This window comes from Xiphophorus couchianus, chromosome 12, assembly GCF_001444195.1.
Source record: "Xiphophorus couchianus chromosome 12, X_couchianus-1.0, whole genome shotgun sequence".
In the NCBI taxonomy this organism is placed as follows: Eukaryota; Metazoa; Chordata; class Actinopteri; order Cyprinodontiformes; family Poeciliidae; genus Xiphophorus; species Xiphophorus couchianus.
This window is the reverse complement of record NC_040239.1, coordinates 21219048-21246082: the sequence shown is the minus strand read 5'-3', so window position 1 is coordinate 21246082 and position 27035 is coordinate 21219048. Positions and strand designations below refer to the sequence as shown.

At 37.8% G+C, this 27035-nt stretch overlaps 1 protein-coding gene across 17 annotated transcripts in view; it reads left to right on the top strand.

Annotated features, from left to right (window-relative positions):
* Window positions 1–27035, top strand: part of trpm3 (transient receptor potential cation channel, subfamily M, member 3) — a 154311-nt gene that overhangs the window by 106927 nt on the left and 20349 nt on the right. For 6 of the 17 annotated variants that reach the window (XR_003597459.1, XM_028032754.1, XM_028032749.1 and 3 more), the window contains exons 9-18: window positions 7388–7460; window positions 12103–12203; window positions 12471–12605; window positions 12701–12751; window positions 17503–17538; window positions 17695–17835; window positions 21511–21540; window positions 21907–22199; window positions 23721–23949; window positions 25760–25963. Coding sequence is in view for 16 of the 17 variants with exons in the window: in XM_028032754.1 (XP_027888555.1) it covers window positions 7388–7460; window positions 12103–12203; window positions 12471–12605; window positions 12701–12751; window positions 17503–17538; window positions 17695–17835; window positions 21511–21540; window positions 21907–22199; window positions 23721–23949; window positions 25760–25963 (1293 nt within the window). In the remaining variant the exon portion in view is untranslated. The remainder of the gene's footprint in view (window positions 1–7387; window positions 7461–12102; window positions 12204–12470; window positions 12606–12700; window positions 12752–17502; window positions 17539–17694; window positions 17836–21510; window positions 21541–21906; window positions 22200–23720; window positions 23950–25759; window positions 25964–27035) is intronic. The other 11 variants (XM_028032752.1, XM_028032760.1, XM_028032758.1 and 8 more) reach the window with 3 other exon arrangements.

Genomic DNA, 27035 nt, shown 5'->3' with positions numbered 1-27035 from the left:
CGGCATCGTCCCTGATCACCTAGACACTGTAGTGTTTGCTGGATAAATGTAGCATCGCGTGACAAAGTAAGCCGCACAAATTAAGCTTTCTTATCGTAAAACTTGGATTATAACAGATATTACTTTGTCCTTTAAGTATGTTAAGCAGATGCAAATGCATTCAGATGACATTTGAGACAAGCTGCCCTGTACCTTGTATCCCTTTGGCACTGTTTACCTCAAAACACAGGTCATGTTATACACTGTGTGTGGTCATGTCGCTCATCTACTTACAATATATTTTATACCATGGTGCAGGCAACTCAGATCCGAACAGGGTTGGTGTCTGGCATGTTTTAGATTGTACTGTGGTCAGCTTTTGTTTTAATTCAATGACAAAATGAAAAAACACAATAAAACTTCATCAACTTTAAATGAATACTTCTAAAAATGTTATACTTAGAAGCTGCAAACGTTTAAGTTTGCAAAATAAAACATTTATTTTGTTGATTCATAAGATATTTGATGTGATTTCCTTTTGTTTCCATGTTTAAGTGGTGTTGTTGTTGGGGTTTCATTATGTTGATCACAAGAAATCGTAAGAAGAAACATGTTTGGCCTTCCTGTGACATGGATGAAGTTCTTCATTTCTTTCACTGCTCACATGAGCAACTCTCCACCAAAAGAGTTCAGAATCAACATTATCTCCTGTAAAGCACCTGAAACATAATTGTGTTTTGTGTTTGGGTGCTACTGCTGAACCAGCACACTGCAGTACTGTATATTTTTCTAACACACCCACATGCACCATTGTTCTTGCACAGATAATAACGTGATGTTTTTCTTATGGTACATAAAATGCCTGCAGCATTTACTGTGTCTTCACTCTGCAGCAATATCAGCCTATTTGCTGCTTTTTTGCCTTTGCAGGTTTAAGCCAAGTCTTTGGAAAAAGAGGAAATATCTGCTAGCTCAGGGATTCCCGAATGATTTTGTAATTTTCCTGTTAATAAATTGCAAATACACATACCTTAGCATTTTCTTAAAATCTAACTTTTTGCAAAATTGCATAGCAGGAGTCCTGTAGAGCCACTAAAACCACAAGACATGCATTTAAAAAGGCATTGAAGTAATACCCTTCACTGTTATTCATTTTAAGTCATTTCCCTTTTGTGCTTCTACTTTTAGAATAGTACTATCCTACAAGGTCAGAGACAAGGCATATGAAATAGGCACACATACGTTTTCACAGACAGTCTTTCCTGTGTTGCCCTGAATTGGTCATAGCTGTGCAGCATGTAAATGGACTGATTTCACCCTCTGTGGGATTCCAACAAGTGACTGATGCTCACACTGACAGAGCCTCTGAACGACATGTACAAGAGCAGCAGAACAGTAGAGCGTGAATCATTCGCCAGTCACAGCTGTGAAGTTCAGATAGTCCGATACTGCCTGTCTCTGAACTAACAAGAGTGTTACCACTATCATATTGAAAATGAGCACTAAATGTCAGGTAGCAACAAAAACAACGACAGTGCAAACTAATATTGAAAAAGAAAACGCATGTGTGTGTTTTATTGGGGTGCGAAAAGTCAGCAGACAGTATTGCAAAGAGTTGGATACTTTATCTTGTGAAAAATGTGCTTTGAATTAGTAGTTTAACTATTTAAAAAGTATATACACCACAAACTTTTCTCAGTTTGTCTCATTAGAACCTCAAACTTCATCTTATTGTAATTTTTTTCGAATTTTGTGTGATGGTCCGATACAAAAGGACCGACAAAGCAGCATAGGCTACACCTGTAAAGTTCCAGGAAAATGATAAATGGCTTTTCAGATATTTTTCAAGTGAATGTCTATTTCTCTTTCACCCCTAAATAAAATCCCACGCTGCCAAATGCCTTTAGAGGTCTGGCTTTTAGTTGATGTTTGAATCAGTTTGTTATCTTGCATAGTTCGCCATGTATTTTAACTTTAGCAACTTTTATATTATCTATTTATAGTTTATTAATTAGCCGCTCTTTAAGTTATCAATGATCAAAGCAAGTACTGCCATGTGTTTTGATATTTTTGTTACATTTTATCATTTATCAATAATATTAAATATGCACGATCTTTGCTTGAGTGTTTTTTGTAAATTTTATTACATTATTTTAAGTTTTTTTTATAAAAATCTAAATATATGACCCATGTTTCCTCGCTAATCTACCATTCCACATCTCCTCTTCCTCTATAATTAATGAATTTTTCACTTTTTATTGTTGATTATGATCATTTTGCTTTATTTGTCTATTTATTTGATTTACTCATTTTGATTATCTCATTGTGTGTCTAGTAGTTAAAGGTCTGCTCTTCTGTTTATAAAACTCCATAAAGCAGTTCTAGTTACATTTGACTATGTAAAAGGTCCTCTATAAAGTTTCATTGATTGACGGTTTAAATCTAACAAAACGATTAGCTGTTTTCTGAAGGCGTCAGAGGTTTGTTAGAGGACATTCTTAGTGAGCGGCATTGTGAAGACCAAAGAACACATGAGAAGGGTCCAGGCATCACATGGTGGAAAAGTTAAAAGCAGAATTAGGTACAACGTCTCCAACCTAGAACATGTCATGGACATGAGTTCAATCTATCATCTGGAATGAAAAGAGTTCATGTGGGAAAATCCATCTGTAGAACAATTACTAGTTTAGAACAGCAGATTTCTGTTTGTTGTGCTTGTTATGAAAGCCATTGTCAAAGTCATGTAGGATACAGCAGATATGTAGACAAGAGTGTACCAGTCGGAGGTTTGATATGTACTACATATCATAATATATCATGTTTTCACATGATATATTTGAAAACAGCTTTGTCCTTTTTATCTGTTAGATTTTTAAAATTTCAGGCTATCCATTTTTTTGTAACATAGGCACAAATTCCATTCATCCATCTGTCCGCCCGTCCGTCCATCCATCCATTGTCATCCACTTATCTGAGGTTGGGTCAGGGAGACAAAGGGTCAAGCAGGTAACCCTAGACATCCCTCTCTCCAGCAACAACCTCCAGTTCGGTTTGAGGATCCCAAGGGGCTCCGAGGGAAGACAGGATGTATTGTCCCCTTCAGCAAATTTGCTTCAAATTGCTCTTTGCAGCTCCAGATATTCATTATTACCTGCACAACCAATAAGGTTTTCATTTGGCAGATTTCCAGTAGCAAATAAATACATTGTTACATTGTTTAAGAAGTGACATGGGAAAATAACTACACATCCTATCAGTGATGAGAAAAACCTCCACAGGAAATGTAATTGTGAAACGCTTTCCTTTTTTTCTATTTTGATGATTGCTAAAGAAAAATTATGTTTCTGCATAGGCACATTTCATTTCCATCCTCATTGCAAAAGGTAGAATAAACAGGACTGTAAGACTGGGCTCCTTTTAGCATTACCAGTCAACTGCTGCTGCCAAAAATGTAGGAAGCCATTTTTTTTGTCCAATTATTGGACTATTGACGCCTCTTTTCACCCGCTCCCCTGCCTATGAGTGGTGGGGGGTGGAGAGCACAAGATGGCCATGTTGGCATCTCAGAGTGCGCTATAAATAATTTAACATAGAATCATCCTTATATGTTTAATTTGGATTAAATATTGAAGAGAACTCTCCAGCCCACGGTGTTCCTCAACCTTCCTGACAAGAGAAACTAGGAAGGAGTTCGAGGAACATTAAGGAAAGTAGGAGTGATTTAAATGGACTGCGAGCTGGGGGAGGGAGAAGAAGTGAAAAAAAAAGAACTACAGTGCAGAGATAAAGACACAAACAGAGATACAAGGAGAGAACAGTTCATTATTGGCAGGGGAGCATCCCTCTGTTTACTGGGCAGTAGAAAAAATCTTGACAGTTTAGCATTTTCCCCAAAACAAATAGACAAGTAGTTTTGAATGTTTTACACTTATGTTCTCAACATGAATGCAGTGCCAGAGATTTGTGGGAGTTGACCTTCTTCAAGTATTGTCCACGAGAGGATTTGGAGAGCTCAGTGTTCTGGAAAAGTGTTCTTGCTCATGTAGTGTTGGCCATTAGTTGTCTGTGAATGTGTGGCAAGATCAGTAGGCTCTTTGGCTATCAAATGAAGATAAATGTTTTATAATTAGCTCGATCCACTGACGTGTGAAGTTCAATCTGTGCAGCATGTGTAAAGTTTGTACATTACCAATGCTGAAGATGCAGAAATCTTTCTTCAAAGCTACGCCACAACGAGAAGGATTGCACCGTTCTTTCCAGTCCAAAGTCAAAGCTTCATCCTTCTTTTATCTCTTTTGCATAAAACAAACCTCATTTTTTCTTCTTCTCACTTCATCTTCCACATCCTATTGAAAATTTTCAATAACTGTATCTCTCTATGTTTGTTTTTAACTGAAATTACAGTGTGGATGTGAAAAGCATGCAGGTTCAACACAAAAGCAACCTTTTCTTGTCCACCACATCTGTAAACCTGCTTGTTTGCAATAACTGCTATTCAACACCTGTGTCTTGGACGAAACGGAGAACAACAAAAAGAAAATCTGTCTGTTTACATTTTGCGCCCCTTCATTGGCGAGTCTCTGGGGGACTGTCGAGATTAAAGCAGCTCAATTGCAATGTCACAGAGGATATGCTGCACTTCCCCTGTGATAACAGGTAGACCGTACCCGAAGAGTCACCTTGAGGGTGTAATTGCATAAACTGAACAGTGACGACGAAGACAGAAAAAAGACAAAGGACTGGATGGTCCAATAGTAAGGTTGCGTGGGAGGAGCTGTGAGATGAGTGTCTGCAACAGATGGTTGGAGGAATAAAAGGGAATAGAGGTGTCTGTTTAGAGGCATATATGGGAGCTAAAAATAGACCCAAATTTGAACATCTTCTGTAATTATTGTTCTTCTACTGCACAATATTAAATTCTAGTCCTGAAGGCAACCAATAATACCCTGCCAGTGTGCGTGTGTGTTTTAGGAAACGTGTGTAGGGAAACTCCTGATCATAAAAACAACAGGGAACAATGGGCAAATAGCCGGAACAGAAATCTTTATTAATGAAAACTTATTGAAGAACAAAAATCCCCTTAAAATTAAGAGTAAGCTAGCAACCACATCCCTCTGAAACAGTCTTTTTTTGTTCCCCTGATCTCAAAAGAATATTACAAAGATATATGCACATGGTTTAACCTTTAAAAGTCACTATGTGTCAGGACAGATAAAACAGACACAAAGTGGCATTCTAATGAGGATTTTATGCTCATCCTTGTTGACCTCACGACATCAAACACCAAAAACAAGGATGCTGCCTCTGTCAGGGGTGGGAGGTGTTCTGTGCAAATCCTAGGTTTTAAAATATCAAATTTATATTCAGTTTTTTTGTTTTACTTTGAAAGGAAGTCTGGTGACAAAACCACAGTACAGACGGACAGCCAATAAAGAGTGGGTGGACTCTGTCACTTTGCTTGATCCCCCACATCTCTATTTTTCTAACTTTTTGCATTCAGTTAAAGTGATGCTAAAGAAGCAGAAAAAGCAGAAGGGTTTACTCACTAAGACTATTTCTTTTGCAGTGGTGATTCTACATAAGCACACCTGAATATCCCCCAAAAGCACCATTCACTGTAAAATGTTAACCGTACACTTCAAAGTAACATCTAACAGTAACACCTATGACTGGGGTGTCCAAAGTTGATCCTCAATGGCCTCTGTCCTGCATGTTTTTGATCTCTCCCTGGTGGTAGTAACAACCTCCTCAGCATTTCAGTGTTTTTGCAGAGGCCTGCTAACGATCCATCATTTGACCCAGGGAGAGAAGTAAAACATGCAGTAAAACATGACCTATGAGTTCAACTTGTGTTATTAAAGTTGTGTATTTTTTTCTGAAGTGGCATCTACTGTTTCAAATGAGAACTGCAATGAGCGTGGTGCATCTGAATCATCCCACAGGGGGCAAATGCTTTTTCACCCTTGTGTATGTACCGCAAAAGTTACATAAACATTCCTAAAAATGCTAAGGCTTATACCCTACTGGTCAAACCACACATGCTTCCTCTGAACTCTTCTCATGAACATGTTGCCACTTGTTCATAACAGGAAGATTTATTTTTTTGTATCAATGTCTATAGTGTAAAAAGAGAACTGCAGTGTGTTGTGAAACTAAAGCAGCAGCATAGAAGGCAACACCATTCACATGAACACTAAAACTGACTGGGAAGACCGATGCTTAAATATATCAGACTAATCTCTGTTGAACTTCAAGCAAAGAGATGCTGTATTGTGTGTATAGACACACACATGCATATGAAAACTCACTCATATTCTACCACCTGGGTTTTATGGTGCCAAAATGTCACTATTCCTTCAGAAAGCAAAGCAACATCCCTTCAGCATACACATGGCGTACAAATGATAAATGAGACGACTGCTGCTTCGTGTGTACAGACTTAACCCACAACACTGCAGCATCTCCCAAAGGGAAGGAACCATTGCAGACGCAGAGCCTGCCGATTCCTGAAGCTCCACAAAATGAAGCTATTCAGGAAAGGGGGCGGGGCCGGGGGCTGCAGGCATGGAGGTGGGAGGAGATGGATGGATGTAGGGATTAGAGGAATAGCTCATTAGGTATTCAGAACACACATATTCTTCCATACAAAGCTTCCCCAAGGTGCCTTTCACACATTCATACATAGGATCATGTGCCCACACATGCATGCGTGCGCCTGCATGTGTGTTGCAGCTCAGCACTGTAACAAACAACTGTGACTTCAAAAGCCCTGAAAAACTGGGGTATTCCTCAGCTTCCCCTCGCAGGTGACTTCACAGCATCAGTGGATCATCCAGCTAAGTGAAGCTTTCGAGTACATGATGAGGAAAATATTTTTATTCCCAAAAATCCCTGAAACAGCACACACACAAGCACGCGCACACACCAAATAAAAAAGAATGGTTTACGGTGCCGGACAGAAGCAGGAGTTCCCATTCATTTGATACCCAATTTTTTTCACGCTTTTCTTTCAGCTTCTCAGATTCCTTCATCTCAAATCCCCTCATGCCCTCCTCTCATCGAATCGACTGGATTTCAGCTTTGTGATGTCTTTTTGCCGTGGAGACTGGAGACAGTACAAGAGACCGGTGTTTTGTGCAGTACACCCAATCAATTCTCTTCTCTCTTCTTTCCTCTTCTCTCCATCAGAAGCAGTGTTTTTAGTGAAAGAGTTTAATACAGCAAAGGAAAGCACTCCACTGGCTTCCTTATTGTGATTGAATTTTCTTTGTGCTGTAAGCCTTCATGCACTTGCCAAAGCAACAATAGGACGGTTCAAGAGGAAAGACACTTATTGGCACTTCTGCTGGTGTGGAAAACAGACATTTACTTGTGTTTATTCCCGTCTGTCTTTCTCATTTTCTCTCAGATAACAGTTTTCCGGATGGGCTCTGAGGGTCATCAGGACATTGACCTTGCCATCCTCACTGCATTGCTCAAAGGTAGGTCAGGGCATGTAAGTGTGTGTGCTGGAGCTTGAGTGTCTTCAATTACACTATGTCCCCCAATCACTGTAGATATTTGGAGGTTTTTGAGCAATAAATTTTTCATCCTAGCAATTTTTTTTCTTTTTCAGAAGCGTTCTAATTGCACTCCAGATTTATGAAGAGGCATTTGCTCAAAAGCCTTTTATTCCCAAGGTGGAGCTTTATTTGGAAAGAAAGCTGCTGGCCTTCTCAGGATGTGGTTAAAGTCAAGAATTCATTTGATATAAAAGCTTAAACACCCTTGGTAAAATGCCAAGATTTTGAGATGTGAAAATAAAACCAACATAAATAGTCTTTGAACCCTTTTACACCTGTAACCTGTTAAATTGAATTGTGAAACAAGCAAATTTGTTATTGGAAGAGATGTCAAAACATTTAAAATGCATCTTTTTAGTGCGGGTAATGGGATTTGTGTTGATAATGATGGCATGCAATCCAAAGTGGTGTGACCACATACTGTTTACTTTAATGGAATTGGATTGTTGCACTACCAATAGATATACCAAAACTGTAAATTTAAAGTACAAAAAAACGCTTTCTGACATACTGTCACGATATGACCCTCTCGTAACTGTGACCTGTTCATGTTAAGATAAAAAAAATTTTTTTAGAAAAAATGGACTGTAATTGAAAATTTGTTGTGGTATATTTGTAAAAAACTTTTGAGCAACAAAACCAAGGATGCCAACAAGAATCAAACCTACAACTAACGAGAATCAATCACAAAACTGGACCAAAGGGAGGGTGAGGTTAAAATACTGAAAATATACAGAGAGCGCGATTAAATAGAGACCAGATGTGATCACTGACTAAAAAAAAAGTCCTGGCTTAAGGTGGAAAGCAAAGGACAATATAAAAAAAACTGTCCAGAAAAAATAAACATAACTCACAGACTGGAACACCTCATGTATGTGGAATAAAAGTAAGCATCTTATGATGTATCTACTGATGTGCAGCATCTTCAGCTTTAGGAGTCTTTTAGCAACCAGAATGGAGGGAAGCTAGTAGTGAATTAAATTTTCTATGGTTTTAGTGTGAGATAAAAAAAATAATGACTCCTGTAAAATCATCAGTTATTGTGATATTAGCCGGTCATTGAGATAAATGATTATGGGAAGACATGGCCGCAAGTTGCAAAAGTCTCTTCTGAAGAATGCATTCGTTTTCTGTTTTTGTTTGAAAATTACATTTTTGCGGTCTGGAGATACTTTGGAAGAAATCCAAAAAGGATCACCTCAGAGCAAGACCACTATTACTGATGGGCTCACTGTTTCCCCTTCATGACTTTACACCATTACCTCCTGCAGCAGAACACACACATAATGCCCCCATCTCTGTATGACACAGTAGGGATAGTGTTCTTGGAGTTCCACTGTTTCCTCCAAAGGTAATGATGAGCATATGGCCAAACACTTTCATTTTAGTTGAGTCAGACCACAGGATGTGCAACAGAGACCTTTCTGTGATCTAGCTTTTTATGTTTTCTTTCCAAACATCTGGGAATTGTATGTAAGAGTTAAACAGACTTGTGAAGGCCCACATTTATCTTCCTGATGTCTTGACTGATATCTTTTTATTTTCCCACAATTCCACTCAAGAAAGCATATTTTGCTTTTAAATATATTCACATGTTTGCCTTTAGTTATCTTCACTTTTGTAAGTTAAGCTTTCAGAAGTCTTTATAAAAGCCATGATGTTTTCATTTGAGCTTTTTTTTTTAACTTGTTGAGAGGCATACTAATATAGTATATTTACATATATCTCTATTTGAAGGAAACAATAAAAATATCTCTGAAATTATTCTGAAATTTTGAAAACAAAAATACTGTAATCATAATTTACCACAGACCGGAATAATCAGAGTGACTATTGAAGTCCACTCACAGTAGAAAATCATCTTGGACTGGTTGCATAGAAATGTCTGAGAAAATATAAAAAACTAATTTCTACTGAACAGGATCTAGCCAAGATTGTCTGCTCCAGTCATTTTACCCAAACAAGGTAGCGTGCATAATCTAGTTTGAGCATGTGGCCTTTTCTTTTGCATCCAGAGATGTCCAGGAAGATAAAACATTAACTGGCAGTTTAAATAAATTCTACACACTTTAACAAATTATTTACTACTGGAAATAAAGTTGATCAAAGTGTGCACAGTTCAACTAAACCTGTACTGCTCTGTATTCTCACACATTTCCCAGGGACACACACATGCACGCCCACACCCATGCACACACACACCTCTGAGGAATCCATACTTCTGATTGTTGCTCAGTAGCTTGTATTGACCATGGTTTCTCTGGTTTCCTCTGGGACAACGGCTCATTCCTTTTCACGCTCACATTTGTGCACATAAATACAGACTGAACAAACGTATGCATGGGCACAAAGGAGCAGCAGGTCCTGTGAGGCTGCTTAGCAATTCAGAGCAAATGATTGATTATCTCAGGAACTGCATTTCAGGAAAGCACTTCAGCCCACAGAGGAGGAAAAGACACAAACTTACAGTTTGTAGAAGAAAAGTGTAAAAGAGGAATGTGTTTTAAATAATTTATGTGCAGCGTTGATGGTGCATGATTTTTCATCCCGTTTTTCGCTCCCTGTTTTTAAGCTCATCCCAGATTTATTTGCTCTTGTTCCTTTAGTTTACATATGCTTTTATTCCACTCACATTCTTTTCATATTATCTGTTGATCTAACCCTCATTTTTGTTCTCCTTTTCATCCCTTTTTTATTTTCTCTCGTGCGAATTGTGGCAGGGATGGAATTCAGATGAACAAGCAAAGGAGGATCAAAGACAGAAAAAAGAAAGGAAAAATATCTGAAATAAATTGGGAAACTTAAAGATAAGAGAAGAGCTTAGAAAACACATACTTTAATGGTCAACACTGTGACAGACAGAAAATTAACATGCAAGCCGCGTTCTGCTGCACTGGAGTCAATTGGAGGTGTAAAATGAAATCCCTCACATCTTGCATGAGCGCTTTCTAAAACACTGGATTAGATTTGTTTGCTGGGGTAGTAAGCTGCTGCCTGCAGCTCAGCTAAACAGAACAGAGTCAGACACATGACTTGAGGAGAGAACAGACCAAAAGTAAGAGAAATGATTTGAGTGCGTCCTCATGTGTGTAAGAGATTGAGTGATTAAGGGAAGTTGGAAAAGAGAAGAGTTGGAAGGACTCACTGTGTAACTTAAAGGTGTGATTGATGGCTGACTGTTTGGCTTGCATCCTGAGGACTGAGTGCGTAAAGTTAATTCACTGCAGCTCAGAACCCCAAGGGAGACACAACGAGAGTGTGACTGTGCTGATAAAGCAGCACAGTCACACTGGTTTTTAACATAGACATTTCTTCGCTAAAGTGCTTATTAGTAGGTGTTGCGTCTTATTAGTGGGACTCTGTCTGAACTTGTACCAGTAAGCTCCAGTAATTCTGCTCAGACATTTAAGCCACAGGGAAAGCACTGTGTGAAGTGATAATGTTGGTGTGCTCATTAAAAATCACCCATAGTTGCGTTACAGTGGTTTTCTTAGATTTCCTTGCTGTGAGGTCGTACTTTTTAACAAGAACACCAAACTGTGGTTTTGGTTAATGGGGACTTAAGTGAGCCAGAAACACAGTGAAGCAGCGACATTTTCACTATGTTTTTCTGAGCCCTTATTCCCCCAAAGCCTTGCAAAAGCATTCCCATGGATTTTTTTCAGCTTCTATATATTTATTTACATATTATTTATTTAAATTTATAATTGTAAGATGCCAGGAAAATATTACAAGATTTTCATGTTAAAAAAAAAGGATTTATGAATGAACATATGAAAAGTTAAAAGTGCGCCTTTATTCAGCCCCCTTTACTCTCAATCCAGTGCAGCCAACTGTCTTCAGAAGTCACCTAATTAATACTTATCTATTTGTGTGTTATCTAACTTCAGCATAGACGCCTGTGAAATCTGCTAGTGAACAAACAACATCATATTCACAAGAGACGTCAATAGGTGATAAGGTTTAGGAGAAATTTAAAGTAGGATTATAAACCAATGTCCTAACTATTTAAAGATTTTAAAACCACTGTGCAAACCATCATTTGAAAATAAAGAGCATAACTGCAAGCCACTTAGACAGACAGGCCAGATGAGAAGGCATTGATCAAAGAAGCAGACAAATAGATTCATAGTATCTCTGGATGAGATGCCATGTCAAAAACAGACATTAGTGACCTTTGACATCTACATAAATCAGGCTATTTTCCACCTGCTCATAATAGTATGATTCATATTTGTATTGGAGATGATTTCTCAAACACAGTCCATTTACTTTAGCAAGACCACAGCAGCAAAATAAACAGACTGATAAATACTGTTATCAGTATTTATCTGATAACAGATAAACAGCTGTGGTATTGTAACTCAACACTACAGCCGATAATCTCATTACACCCTATGAAATATTATATAAATGTAACATTTGGGGTTTATTGTTAATATGGGAAAATTTGGATATAACTACATACGTATATCAATATAACTTACACAATGTTTCTTTCCTCAATCTGTTTCCTTATCAGGATAAATTCTTATGACCATACCGTTGTTTCCTACACCAGGTGCCAATGCTTCAGCCCCAGACCAGCTGAGTTTGGCTCTTGCGTGGAACAGAGTGGACATTGCACGAAGTCAGATCTTCATTTATGGACAGCAGTGGCCTGTAAGAAGCAATAAATGCATGAAAATCTCCAGCTGTGCTCAGTGCTTCCAAATAATTTTCACTAATATTGCTGTTAAAGTTTTTAAGTTACTAACCGTACATTATTTAAATGAAAACTTTTTCTGCTTTTATTTTTAATATTCTTTACTTAAATCACAAAACAGCAAAAAAAGATCACTATGACTTACTTAACGGATAAAAAACAAGCCACTTTATGCAGTTATCATGTCATACCAGATGATTTTTTTGGTTTTTCACTCTCTGTAGGTGGGTTCCCTGGAACAGGCAATGCTGGATGCCTTGGTTTTGGACAGAGTGGACTTTGTTAAGCTGCTGATTGAAAATGGTGTCAGCATGCACCGCTTTCTCACGCTTTCCAGACTGGAGGAGCTGTATAACACGGTATGATAATAGGAACAAATGACATAGTGTCACCACAGTTTTTTTTTTTTTTTACAAATTCTTGCCATAGCAACTTTTTCTCTGTTTTCTAACAGCGACACGGACCATCAAACACCCTTTACCACCTTGTCAGAGATGTCAAAAAGGTACGCCTGTCACTGCCGTTTCAGTAGCTCTGTAGCTGCTCAGGCTCACTGGATGCTAATATTGTTCACTGGACATGTTTGACTACAGAGGTTCAGCTGCTTTTTTGTGGTGTGTGTGTATATATGTCGTATATGTCTATGTTTGTGTGTGAATACATTTGGTAGATCTAGCTGCTGTTACCATCAATAGAGGCCAGCTTTTCTCTTTCAGCTGGTTTTGTGCACTGCCTTGGCTGTGTAGAGCTTTGCACGTTTTCCAACCCTCGTGAATAAACAGCACAAGTATCACATATTGCTAAATCCACAGGAGCTAAGGCGGACGTAGAGAAAAGATACGCTTTACACACACTCTATATACAAAAGACACATCTTTATTTTGTCACTGATATTAGACTCAATTTTTTCTATTATAGGTCAGTAAGATTTGTGTTAAATATCGCTTTATGTTAAATGCTAAGATGAGACAGATTTTTTTAAAATTTATTTCTATTTCTTCAAAGTTTGAAGATTACATATTTTAGGAGTGTGTTTTCAAACTATTTGGTATGCAGAGGCGTTTCATTCAAAATTAATTAAATCAACAAATGAATAATAAAATTAAAAATAATCATTAATAAATGAATAAGTACTGCTATTAATAAATCAGTTATCCATACTTTATCAAATGAATAAATGTCCTCATGAGATAAAACATATATATACTTTATAATAATTCTATTTTTTAAACAAAATTATTTTTAAAAGAAATTAAACATACTTTACATGTTTTCAGGCCAGAATAAAAAAACACACAACTAGCTGCAAATTTTTTTTAAAAAAGGAAATGCTGGCAGTTTTTTTTGTTAACATTTTTACAAGATTTCAGATTTTTCTGAATTTATTGAAATGATTTAAAATGTCTGACAACAAGACTATTTGGGAGAAACTGCTGAAATCTGTAACAATAAGGTCCCTATTAAAGTAATTAGTGTCTGAATATTTCTTCTTTTTTGATTTTATGAGTGCATATATGAATTTCATCAAATATTTTTTTTTACTTTACAGTATTTATTTGTTTATATTTGAATGAAACTGCTCTCTATAATTTGGGAAGGTCCTGATGATTATTTTATAGCTTTCTAGACTTAAGACCAACTAATTGTAGGCACATCTGGGCAGCCTGAACTGAACAGTATGTCTATGTTCAGCCATGATGCCGCTCAGAGAAGACAGGTTGTCTGTCTCACAGAGAAATGTGATTTGCTGGTAAATGCACACACCAAAACAAGAACAACTGTAAAAAGAGGCTTTCAAATGTATTATAATACTTAAAAGATTTTACCAGCATGAGCTGAAAGGCCTCAGCAAGAAACAAGCCATTAATCCTAATGTAACATATAAAAGCCAGATTTTGGTTCGTAAATGCTCTTGTAAAAGAGAAAGACTCACATTTTTGGATACATGCCCTGCGGACTGATGATACAAAAATTTTGGTGTTTATAGTCATAATGGCCACAGTTACCTTTGGGGGAAATGGGAAGCTTCGAAGCCTGAAAACACCATTCCAACTGTGATTTTTGATGTGGCGGCATCAAGATGTTTAACTGTTTTACTACTGGAGGGTCTGGCAGACTTTACATGATACATGGCCTGATGAAGAAATAGTATGTGAAAATATTGAAGCAACATCTCAAAATGGCTATTTTAAGATGTTGTAAAAAGCTTGTGGAAAGAAACCTAAAGCATATGACCCAAGAAAAGTATGAAAAAACAACTTCAATAAGCAAATGTATGCAAACATCTAAGTTCGAGTGGAATTTAGCAAACAAGTAATTTTAGTAATCCTTTCTGACCTGAAACAGGAAATTTGCAGTCTAATTTAATTTCAGACAGTGGGGAAAAAATGCTTATGATCCGAGTGCTGATCAAGAGTAACTCAGTAGATACAGTTTATGTTTTATTAAAAGCAGTTGAATCAATTTGATATGAATTAAAACATCTTAAATTAAGTTGAGAGTTAATTTCTTGAATAAAATTTTGCACAGATTCTCAAAAAGTAAAAATGATTCAATGTGTTTTCCTTTATTTTTTGCATTGACACAAAAAAGAGAGACTTTATTTCACATTTAGGAAAATCTTCATGGACAAAATTATCCGTTTTAATTTTATTGTACACTCAGGAGACAGCAACTATTAGTTGTAATTATTCTATTTAGAAATGTTCAGCAATTAACTTGCTTTGGGCTTATTTGAGATAAACATTGTCTATGAGATAAACAATGTCTGAAGCAGAGCTCTGAGCTGATGTTTCTGAGTAAAAAAAAAAGAGACCACATTACTAATACAGTTATGTTTTATTCTCATCATGCAACCCTGTAGTGCAAGGCATAGTTTTCCTGAAAATGTGTGTGTTCTTTCAACGGTGTAGCTGGGTGTTTGTGTGTGTCACTGTGCTTTAAGTATGTTCCTAATTAGATTTAACTACTACCCTCAGGTGAGGTCTCTGTGTCATTGCTGTTCTCTTTTATTCCTCATTATTCTCAGAGGATTGCGTCGCTGTACTAACAGAAGATGTATATTTTACAAAGTGCGAGTTTCAGGTTAAAACTGAGTAGAAAGCTGTGAGGCAGCAGGCATGCGGGTTTCTGAAGTGGATGTGGGCTTATTTTCATGAAGGAAATCTCAGCAGTAGAAAGAGTAACAGAAAATCAGAGCCAATATTTACTGAGGCTAGATAACCACTGACAAAGGCAAGTTAAACCAAAACAATCAGAGGACAGACGAATTGTTCACGAGAACTAAGAAGCAAAAAGATTCAACTGTTCAATTTTAAAAAGTCTGAGTCAAGATTAAGAATAGTTAAAGAGAATGCCAAATAAAATTAGCTTCCAACATACACAAAGGTTTGGTCCCAGAACTGAGGCTCACATGCAGTGCTGTGCAAAAATCTCTTTCACTCTTTCTTTGGTCTATCCAAATACCTTCTGGTTATTATTTTTTTTGTAGTTGTTTACTATTGCCCTGTCCTAGTCTTTATTTAGCTTACATGCTCTTTTCCTTAATGTGTCCCATCTGAATTTAGCATATTCAATGAGAACATGCATGGCATAGTTCGCCCAGATCAGCTTCAATCATGTTTCAGTCACATATAGAGAGAGACGTATTCATGGAAACGATGCCAATGCAATGTCCTCGTTTGTTTTTTTTTTGTCTATTCAGCTGAATTTGGCTCACTGCGTACTCTATTTTAATAAAAAATGTCTTTATTAAAGAAGACATTTATAGTATTTATTTAAACTTCTGCTGCTTTTTCACTGAGTTGCTATCCATGACAACAACCCATATTATGCAATGGGAGAATTGGAAGTAGAGTTGGTCATTCCTGTGCTTGATAAAAAAAAAATTGACATTATTTTTATGTGTTTAAGATACTTTAGGGGGAAACAGAAACAATATCACACATGTATCATATGTATGCTGATAAATATATACTGTCAAATATGATTTCAACTAAACACTGTCATTTTGTCGATGCTTAAAAAGGCTAAAAGTTTCCTTGATGATCTGGTCAATTTCAACATGTTAAGTGTAAAATCCAGAAATGCATTGGTTAGCTTTCTTTATTGGTTAGGGGTTCAGGTAACTGTCTCATTAGTGATTATTATGTAGCCACATAAGTTCATTCTCTTCTGAATACATACAATCACAATAATTATACATTTTCTAAAGTTTACACTTTTGAAAATGTCAGATTAGACTTCTGAGACTTAAATTAAATTTAATAAATTGAAAACATATTAGTCACATGCAAGTAAAAAAGCAGTGGAGGTTGCTAGCAGTCATAAAGCTTAAAACTATATGTCAAGAGTTTCTTCTTTTGGTCAAATAGATGTTTACTGAGTGATTCTGTACCGAAGTTGATTTGTGGGTAATTAACTCAAACAGCTGACAAAATGTTAGGCGCCCCATTTGTTGTTGTTCCATGAAAGTCTATAAAAGCAACACTTGAATTAGTTCCATCAATAAATTTGTAATTGATTACGTTAGTGTTAGTGTTTTTACGTCACATATTTAGGACATTAGAAATGAAAGAGTTCAAGTGAGAAGATTTCTTGGATCTCTCTCAGCCCTATTCCAGAAGCAGAGGGGCAGCGGTGGCGTCACAGTTGATTTTAAACATGTCAGACAAGTGGTGTGTCTCGAAGGAGCAGTGGGGGCAGGGTAATAAGTGCAGGGTCTAAGGCTGAGGTTGATGGCATGATGAGGAGCAAAGAGTATCGACATAATTCACATGAATGGACTTCTGTTTCAATATTAACTCTCCCCTCAAGCTTTAATAGCCGCATATAGCTCCATGCTCCTACTGCAACTCTCTTCCAGGCTAATGAGTCGCAGTGCCCTTTACTTTCCTACAACACAATATTTAACCTCATAGAAGATCTCATTACTCTTCTGAATAAAATTATGAAAACTAATTCTGGTCTATTTTTATTGGGATTGCCCTCAGATTGCCCTATAAGTCAAATAGCTCCAAAGTTTTTCACAGCTTGTGTGCCGTGAGAGTCACATTCTGAAAATCTTTAGCCTGAAATTGACGTTCAAACCGAATCAGACCTTCAAAATGGTGGCTAAATGGAGGCAAAGTCTTGTTTGAGACTCAGATGTTTTCTAAAGACTGGAAGAGAGATCCTGCCTGAGTTTCTGTGTTCCTCATTTCCGCTGCTCTTGCTTATCGTGCGGTTTACTCACTGACATTGTGTGTTCTTTCCAAGCGAGAATATCCAGGGTTCAGTTGGATCTACTTCAAGGTGAATCCGATGATCACGTTTTCCTTTGTAGCCACAAACAATTTGACATGGATTTTGTGTTTGTGAGTGTGTATGACAGTGGCTCAATTCTGCCCACTGGTTTCCCTACCTTTGTTAATCATTTGGTGTTGGTTGTTAACACGCTCTGGTTTGTAGGGAAACCTGCCGCCGGACTACCGCATCAGCCTCATCGACATTGGACTGGTCATTGAATACCTCATGGGTGGGGCGTATCGATGCAACTACACCAGGAAGAGATTCAGAACACTATACCATAACCTCTTTGGGCCCAAAAGGGTATGTAATTGATTTTTACCCTCATTAGCATCCAACTGGTTCATCAGCTGCAGCACTAGTGTCATTAATGGAAGTGGACCATATCAGTTTGATTAGCCTCAAGATCAAATTTTCCCTACAAGTGCAACATGCATGAAATGATATTTTATTAATTAACTTCAAAACACAGAGGGTCCTCTGAAGAGAACATTTTAATTTGCTGATGCAAGTAGTTTATTAGCATGAGTGGGTATATTTTAAATATTTGAACATGAGAATGGATAGGAAAAACACGACTTATGAGTAGTGTCATGATAACAAAAAAAGTTGCAGCCAAATAAATGAAAAAATGACATTTAAACTCCACAAAATTGAAAATTTTTTATTTTTTTAGATTATTTGTCCCAGACTGAGGGATAACCCCCCGTTAAAGAAAAATGAAAATACAACATTTAACCACTGAATAAGAGATGCTATGAATTGGAAATTTTTATATAAAATTTTTATATTTTCTTTTAAATAGCAACATGACTTTATGCACTAAAAGTCAATAGGATGCATAACTTACAATGTCACTTACTTAAAAGAAAGAAAAAAAAATATTGAAATGTTTTCTTTCTTTTAGTAAAACCAACAGTGCAGCAAGTTAATTTCTTAACTTTATTTTTTTTTATTTTGTAAATGTATTAAAGCAAATGTTTGAACTTAACCGCGTTCGTCAAGCAGTACTGAGCAATTGTACGTTCCTTATTCTTCCACTAATTTACAGGAGTACAGAGGAATATGGGCACCTGTACTTTAAATCTGTGCATGCCGGCTCATAGCAAGTGTAGGCAGACTAAATGATAAGATATTTGCTTGACGGGGGAATTTGAGATGCAAATCTCCTTTTGTGAAATAGATGGGTGCAAAAAGTCCTCTGTGATTTTGTGAGTGGAAAAATCACAGGGTGCTTTTGTAAATCAGAGACACAATCCACCAAAGACAAAGAAATGGTTATTATACGCTTGAAGTCATAAATCAGCCATTCATAGTGATGTCTCTTTATCAAGTACTATCATAACTCTGAGAAAATAAGCACTTTATCGCGGCGCTCTCAGAACATAATCTCTACAGCCAAGTGGAGGAAGGGATCATTAAAATCACACTCACGTTTAGGGCTTGCCTGTTTTACGTCACACACACACACTGCTCGTTACATGGTGTTCTGTTGCTCATTCTGCTTCAACAATTTCATTATTGCCTCAGGTGTAGTTCAAACAGGACTATGCTCAGGTGTGTCTCAAACTGTTATTTGTTGTTTAACAGTGGACTCAAATGAGTATATATTTTTGAGCATATTCGGTATATACTGAGTGCTGGAGAACACTCAGCAAATACAGGCAATTTATTGCAAAATAAACAGATTAAGGTAACTTTGAAAATGTATGTACTGTTTGGACCCAGATGGCAGGAGCTACAGTCACAAAGCAAAATGTACAGCTGCTTTTTTACAACAAAACATTTGCATTATAGATCTAAAATTCATTCGTAATTGCAGCCAGGCATTAGAAATGTGATGCACATATCACAACATATGACCTCTTGGTTTATGCCTTATTGATAAATAATTCATGTTTGAATGAATGGAAAAGTGAGTTGCAGTCATCTCCAGCTGAAGAAACTATCCATTGACAGATGCTTGACATTACAATAGATTTGTTAGACACAAACTGCTTCTTACATACATGATTGCACACTTGAAAGTTCAGCATTGCAAACAGCATATGCACTTTTCCACAGAGACAGGAGTGACACCATCAGACAGCTGAGTGAGCAGATGTACATTAAGAAAACTGTACAGGCCTGAACCCGTGACCTCCTCAGTGAGTGGGACACAGTTGTTCTGTCACTGCTTCTGCCCACAGGGTCTCAGTCAGCTTCTCCCTGCAATAGGGAAGCTTCAGTGTGAATAAATAATGTACACAGTTGATATGAACGATTATCCTTGCTGTACAGTGAACACTTGTCTTCCAGGGGGATAGAAATGCTCCACTAAGTGAATTTCCTAAAGAGGTTCGGCATAATGTGAATATTGTGCCCCTCAGACACCTTGATGGCAGAGAACAACTGTGAGCCCAGCTGGGTCATTTTGAAACTACAGTCTCTTTCAGATAAAAAAAACAACACATTCAAATCACAAAATTCAGTAAGATTTATTTGGATTTTATGTGATAAGTCAACTGAGAGAAATGCATAATTGTGAAAAAATATGAAAAGCCGTGTACAATTTTCAAAATTCTCTATTACAAAAATAGTGTGAATAGTGAACTGAATAGTGTGACTTACATTTGTATTCAACACACCTGAGTCAGTTGCTTGGAGGAGGACATTGGAATGAATTGCATACAAGTAAATTCTGAATTAGTTTCCTTTAAAAAAAATAGCTCAAGCTTTTTCTCACTCTGGATGGAGAGCGTGAAAGAACTCAATTGGATTAAGGTCTAAACATTATCTGGGGAAATTCTAACATTCCCATAGTTTTAGTTTTAGTAAAGTCTTCAGGGTGATGTGCACTGTTAGGATTCGAACTACCATTTTCTAGCCTTTTATTAGTAATGTATTTCTTCTTGCCACTCTCCTGTAACAGTCAGATTTGAAGATTGCATTACTCTACAGACTCTCCCATCTGACCTGTTGCTGCAGCTCCTACAGTGTTACTGTTGCTCTCTTCGCTCAGCCAAAGATAGCGCTCATATTTGGATTGATATACTTTAATAATTAGCTGACTTCTGATAGCAGCTGGTTGCGCTGAGTTTTTATTTTGAGCTCTTACTGTAACAGGGCTGAGTACAAATGGATACCACACTTTTCAGATACATATTTGTGAACATTAGGCTTTTGCAGGCTCCCTCTTCCACATTATTACGTTTCTGTTCAGTGGTCTATAACACTGAAACAAAAAAGACTATATTGAAGTTTGTGGTTTACTGTAATAACATGTGAACAAGGATAAATAGATAGAAATAACTGCTTGGCACTGTAGTTTTTTTAAAGTGTTCTGTGAACCACCATGATGAACATTAATTTGTTGAAATCCAGAACTTTAATACTGATTTTGTCATGCCATTTTGTAATCCCACCATTTGCTGACCCAAGACATGAATGGAGTACTTTAGATGTTTTTTTTTTCTTTGTCGCTGTACTGTAAATTTCAGAGGCTTGGATTCTACCATGTCATGCTACAAGATGGAAATAGTAAGGTGGTTACAGAGGCGCAGATACCAAGGGAGCAAAGAAGCAGGACAAGAACCAAAGATAATATAGAAGAGTCGGTTCTAGTTTCACCGTGATTTGCTGGATGAACTGAATGTGCCATCACACAAGTACATGTAAAGTAACAACAAAGCTTCCAAATAGATATTGCAATTCCCAAATGAAACACGAGCTATTTTTACATGCTCATGAATGCATAATTCATACATGTCCCGCTTTTTGACAGTTACTCTATACTGTAAAGGCACTTTGCTGTAAAGCATGTAAAACAGGACGTTATTTCCTCAAATATATAATAGTATGAACCTAAAATGCAATCTCTTGGTATGGGTTTAGACAATTCTTAAATTGAAGCCCATTTAAATTTATAAGTTAAGTCTTATTGCACTGAAAATACAATCAGCAGGATTTATCCTAAATGTGCTTTTGTCACTTTTGTAGCCCAAGGCACTGAAGCTGCTGGGGATGGAGGTGAGTATTGTTCTTTCAAGGTTGTAATCCACTAATTTCTTTATTCTTTCTCTCACGCTGCCTTCAAATACTCCTACTTGTAAAATATGCCAAATGCTATTTTGCAGCCCCATCAACAAAATAGTTAAATAGCTCAATGTGAGTTTTGTGCTCCACAAGCTTTCAAAGAAAAAACTTAGCTTACTGTAAAATGAATTGGATGGAATCTTAATAGGAACATCTGTGACAGCTGCAATATTTTGGTCAAAAAACCTGCCAGATTCTTTTCAGTTTACAGTCTTATAAAAGCCTAAGTAAAAAAACACACTACCTTAAACTTAATGTAAGAAAAAGTATAAAATTGTACTCTTGACTTCATTCTATCAGGATGACATGCCAATCCGGAGAGGCCGGCAGAAGACGACACGTAAGCGAGAGGAAGAGGTGGACATTGATTTGGATGACCCCGAGATAAACCACTTCCCCTTCCCCTTCCACGAGCTCATGGTGTGGGCTGTACTCATGAAGCGCCAGAAGATGGCGCTGTTCTTTTGGCAGCATGGCGAGGAAGCTATGGCCAAGGCCCTGGTTGCATGTAAGCTGTGTAAGGCTATGGCACACGAAGCGTCTGAGAATGACATGGTGGATGACATCTCCCAAGAACTCAACCACAACTCCAGGTGGGTGACATGAATTTGAAAGAACTTGAAGGCATCGAGTTGGGCATTTAGTAAAGAATCCCTGCCACCGTCGCACTGACACAGATGGATACACTCATACCTTCTCTACTGCACCGCAGTCATTTTAGATTCCTATTGGATGTGACATGTACATGCATCGTGTTATTGAAAGAAATACGCTCAAATTAAGGTAATGCAAGTGATGATAAAAACTATGGAAATATTATAAATCAAGGAAAATGTTTAAGTTGCAAACACAGCTCAGCCTCACATTAGCTAACTCCACTGACTACACAGTTTCTATTGATTTTCTTACTGCTGGCATCATTTTATTTATTTTTCTAGACAGAGTTTTTTTCTTTCTGGAAGCTTAGAATTTTAATCTCCCATGTGTTGTTCACATATTTTGGGATGTTTTTGAAGGTCTTTGTGTGTGTATGAGTTTGCAGAGACGCAGGGGATGATTTCTTACAATGCATTTGAAAATGTGGCTTTTTCTTTCTGCACCGCTTTCTCGCTTCTCAAGATGTTTCACACAACCTGTTTAAAGAATGCTGCGGTATTCACCTGTTACTTAAGATCACATCATGTGAGACCTTTGGAAAATATATTCAAAGAAAATCCCTCGTCTGTTCATGCAAAACAGCAGAACTGTGTTACATGTGCATATGTGACATTGGGAGTAATAGTTTGACGAAGCCAAAAAGTGGCAGCAATGTGTTTTAGAATGTGAACATCTTCGTGCTTGTGTAAATCAACAGAAGTATTAAGGCACATTTTTCAATATTTTTTATGATATTTGCTTTTGTTCATGTATTGTACAGAATAGCAAGCTTTAAAGTGACCAAATTATTTATGTCTAAGCACATAATAGAAAATACAGTGAAATAATGTGGGCGGGAGCAGAGGGAGAGCAGTTTAACTGAGAATCGCTCACTTTTTAGAGTGGAACGGTCCGGACAACTACAATGTGTGATGTCAGGCTGTTCCAGAGCTTCGGGGCTGCCGATAAGAAAATGGGTCGTGGTTTTCTATTGCTGGTCATTTATACAGTAGAAACAGTAGAAATACAGTAGAAGTTTACATACAACGAAAAAGACACACACCTTTGATAACCACTAACCGCTTGTATGTTTCGGGTTATTGTACAGTTAGAGGACCAATTTGCCCAATAGCTTTAACTTCCCATCTGATGACCTTAGATATTGTTTCAGACTACAAGACATGACTCAAATAATGAAGATCTTTGTCCCTGTATCCATTTGAAAACTGTAATTTGTTTTTTACGTTTCTTTTGTAAAAATTGCTTCCTCCTCACTGACAGAGCTTTCAGCCCATGTTGATTCAGGACACTGTTCACTGTTTATAATAACCCTGTCTTACCACCTTGAGCCAGCATCTTTGGCTTTTGATATCTAATGTAATGTCTGTGATGTCAGCGTATTACTTAGTGGGCTTAATTTTGATATTCCAACAAAGTAAATAATTTTCTCTTTTTACGTTTTCCACGACGTTTCACAGAGAGTTTGGCCAGCTAGCTGTGGAGCTCCTAGACCAGTCCTATAAACAGGACGAGCAGATGGCAATGAAGCTACTGACATATGAGCTGAAAAACTGGAGCAACGCCACCTGCCTGCAGCTTGCGGTAGCAGCTAAACATCGAGATTTCATCGCCCATACCTGCAGTCAGATGCTGCTGACCGACATGTGGATGGGGCGTCTCCGCATGCGCAAGAATTCAGGCCTGAAGGTAGGATGACAGGTGCAGATATTTAGTTCACCCTGATGCATCACTTGTGAACTTCACAGCATTTAATATTTGGCATAGCCTGCCTGGTATTATTGTACAGCAAATATGGAGCATCTACAGTTTGTACATGTCTCTCGGAGAAAGGTTAGACAGCCAAAGTATCGTTTACCTAAACAATATTAGAGTTTAAATTAATGACAAGTGTAACATATTACATAAAAATTCAATTCAATTCCACAGCTATGATGTGGTGATTATGCAGTATACTATGCAAAAAAGAAGGGTGACAGCTGCTAGGAAAAAAAATAATGAATCATCTGGTTTTGCTTCCAAGTACAGAAAATGAGGCAAACATTTCTCTTTTTAAAATGCCACACATTTCTTAATCCTGCAGTTTACTTTTGACTGGTGCTTTTTGTTCTTATTGTGCTTTAAAATATATCACAGGTGAATATAGGAATGTTTAAATTGCATGTTATTAATTTGGTAGAGCTGATTTAAATTTCTTTTGCCTTTTGCTCAGGCAAAAGAAAGATGCTAATCAGTTGATAACAGTTAAACAGAGATATTGGGGTTGTGACCAGTCTGAGTGCTCTTGTCATTTCTTAATTTGTGTAAGTCTCTTAAGTCAGAGGGTATGAATGACTTAACCTTAATTAAAAAAAAAAGTCCAATAAAACTCGCATGGATTCTGATATGCTGAGTCAAGAGCAAATTTTTCGTTAAACAGCATTGGCTGAATTTTGAGCGATATTTGCTTGTCTAGGTTCTCCAGATGTTTGATGTTAGGTTGACACAGCAGCTGCTCAGACAAGAAAGGTCATAGCTATTTATAATGAAGACTTGCCTCAGGATTTTCTGAAGTGTGGCGTTACACTCCTTTACATGGTGAATGAAGTGAGACAATGGAATGGACTGGTGTGCTGGCCTTTTTGCTGGAGAGCAGGACAGACCTTGCAGTTCAGTAAATATTTGTCGTCGTTTGCTGGAGGAAGTGAGAGAGTGCACTGCCAAGACAAACTCAGCAGAGCAGAAAGACAAAGGGGAAACCACAAGTGGAGCAAACAAGATTTTATGGCCCTGGGTGTTTACGATAAAATAACAATGTCAAAACAATACGTCTGCATGTGGTTTAGCTGTATTAGATGCAGGGGCAGCTATCCTCAACACTCTTGTTCTCAAATTACTCCCCAAAAGGACTGCGACTTGCAACAAATAGTACATATCTTTCTTTACGCTTGAATAAGTCGGACCAGATTGGTCTTCACCTTTGACCCTTTGATGGGACAACAGTTACGGATAAATATTTCACTGGTACCAGCCCATATTCATTTAACTAATGCTACGTTATTGATATATTGTGCTGACACCGCAGTCATTGAATTTCCCATTGTGATAAAGTATGGGAAATTATCATAAATGTTTGCAGGTGTATGCAGCTGCTAACAGAGAAGAGCACACTTGATTATGGTGTTATCCATCTTCCTCTCCTTCCCACAGATCTACTGTAAGCCCTTCTTGCCGAGACTGTGCTGCTCTGATTTTGCATTTCAGAAGTGAGAGCAGCATATTTGCATCACTTCTATCTGATGCAGGTGTTGCTCTCATTGACCCCTAACAGAACAGTAATCATGCTGGCTCTCTGAAATAAGGGTTTTACAATCGTCACATTGAGTTCCAATAAACTACAATAAAATTAGGTGATATAGTGCTTGACAAAATACTGGTACACACTGTATATTCAGTGTATTCCTGTTGTCAAATCCAGCACTTTATCATCTCATTTTCTTATATTTTGTCTGTCAATCAGGTGATCTTAGGCCTGCTTCTTCCACCGTCCATCCTGAGTCTAGAGTTCAAAAACAAGGATGAGATGTCCTACATGCCGCAGGATCAGGACACGTACCTGCAGGAGAAGGAAGAGGAGGAGCCAGAAAAACCAGTCAAAGAAAAAGAGGAGGAGGACATGGAGTTCACAGTAAGATCTTACTGTGAGACGCAGTACAACTCTGTGGTGAGAGAACCCACCTCAGCCCCGCATCTCAGAAATTATACACATAATCAAGCAAGACAACACACACACTTTATTTGGGTCCAGAACCGATCACAGTCCATATTCTGTGTGCCTTTATAAATATCTCTTGTGGATGCATTTTTAATTTTGTTCCTATTGTCCACAATGAGAAATGAGCAAACATGTGCACACAGTGCTTCCCACACACTTACTCGTTTCTCTATTCTGGCCAGCTGGACAGTTCCAGTAAAAACTGGCCTTTCCTGTTTCTCGTTGTCTTAGCAAAGACTTGGTGTGGAGTTGTAGCGTCTCAGTCTGTCGCCGACTGTGGGTTCCCTCGTGTGTGTTCCTCGCTCTCTCCTTTCTTTTTTCTTTTTCTTTCTTGTTCTTTTCCAAACTCCTTCTTTGCTTTTCTATTTTTTCTTACTTTTATTCTGTAAATCCTCCTTGTCTCTCTTGCTCTTTCTCTCTTTACCCTCTCTTTTCCCTCCAAACGTAGGTCTGATTGAGGTACAGTACTGAATGCCAGCCGATTGCTGCCCCCCACTCTCTCCCATCAGTGATGGTTTGCTGCAGCACACCTCTCAGCATGTCAGCTGCTGAGCATGGGAGGCCCAGGCTTTTGCATTATATAACTGTATCTGCTGGATGCTGCAGGGCTTTAATCATGCAGAGTCTGAGTGCATTCTCCCAGCTCACAGTGGAAGAGTTGGTCCATCTGCGTAGACATGGATGTACAGCAGGAATAGGATCCGTTCTGTTTCAGTTTGTCTGGTGATGATTCCCTGATCCAGTTTGTTTTCTTCCAAGCGAAGACTTGGGATTAGAAAAGTCATTTCAATCCCCAAACTGGATCAAGTCATTATCTCAAGAAGTGACTCAACTGAAATCGTACGTCTTCGGTGCCACTGTACATACTTTCCATCTGCATACAGCTAAGCCAGCCAGCAAGCCAGCGCAAATGCTTACAAAACTGGGCTTGTAACACTTACTTGAAGGCCCTGAGGCACTCTGGTATAAAACAAAATAAACATGTTTCCAATGCCAGAGAATGCATTGTTATGATCCATTT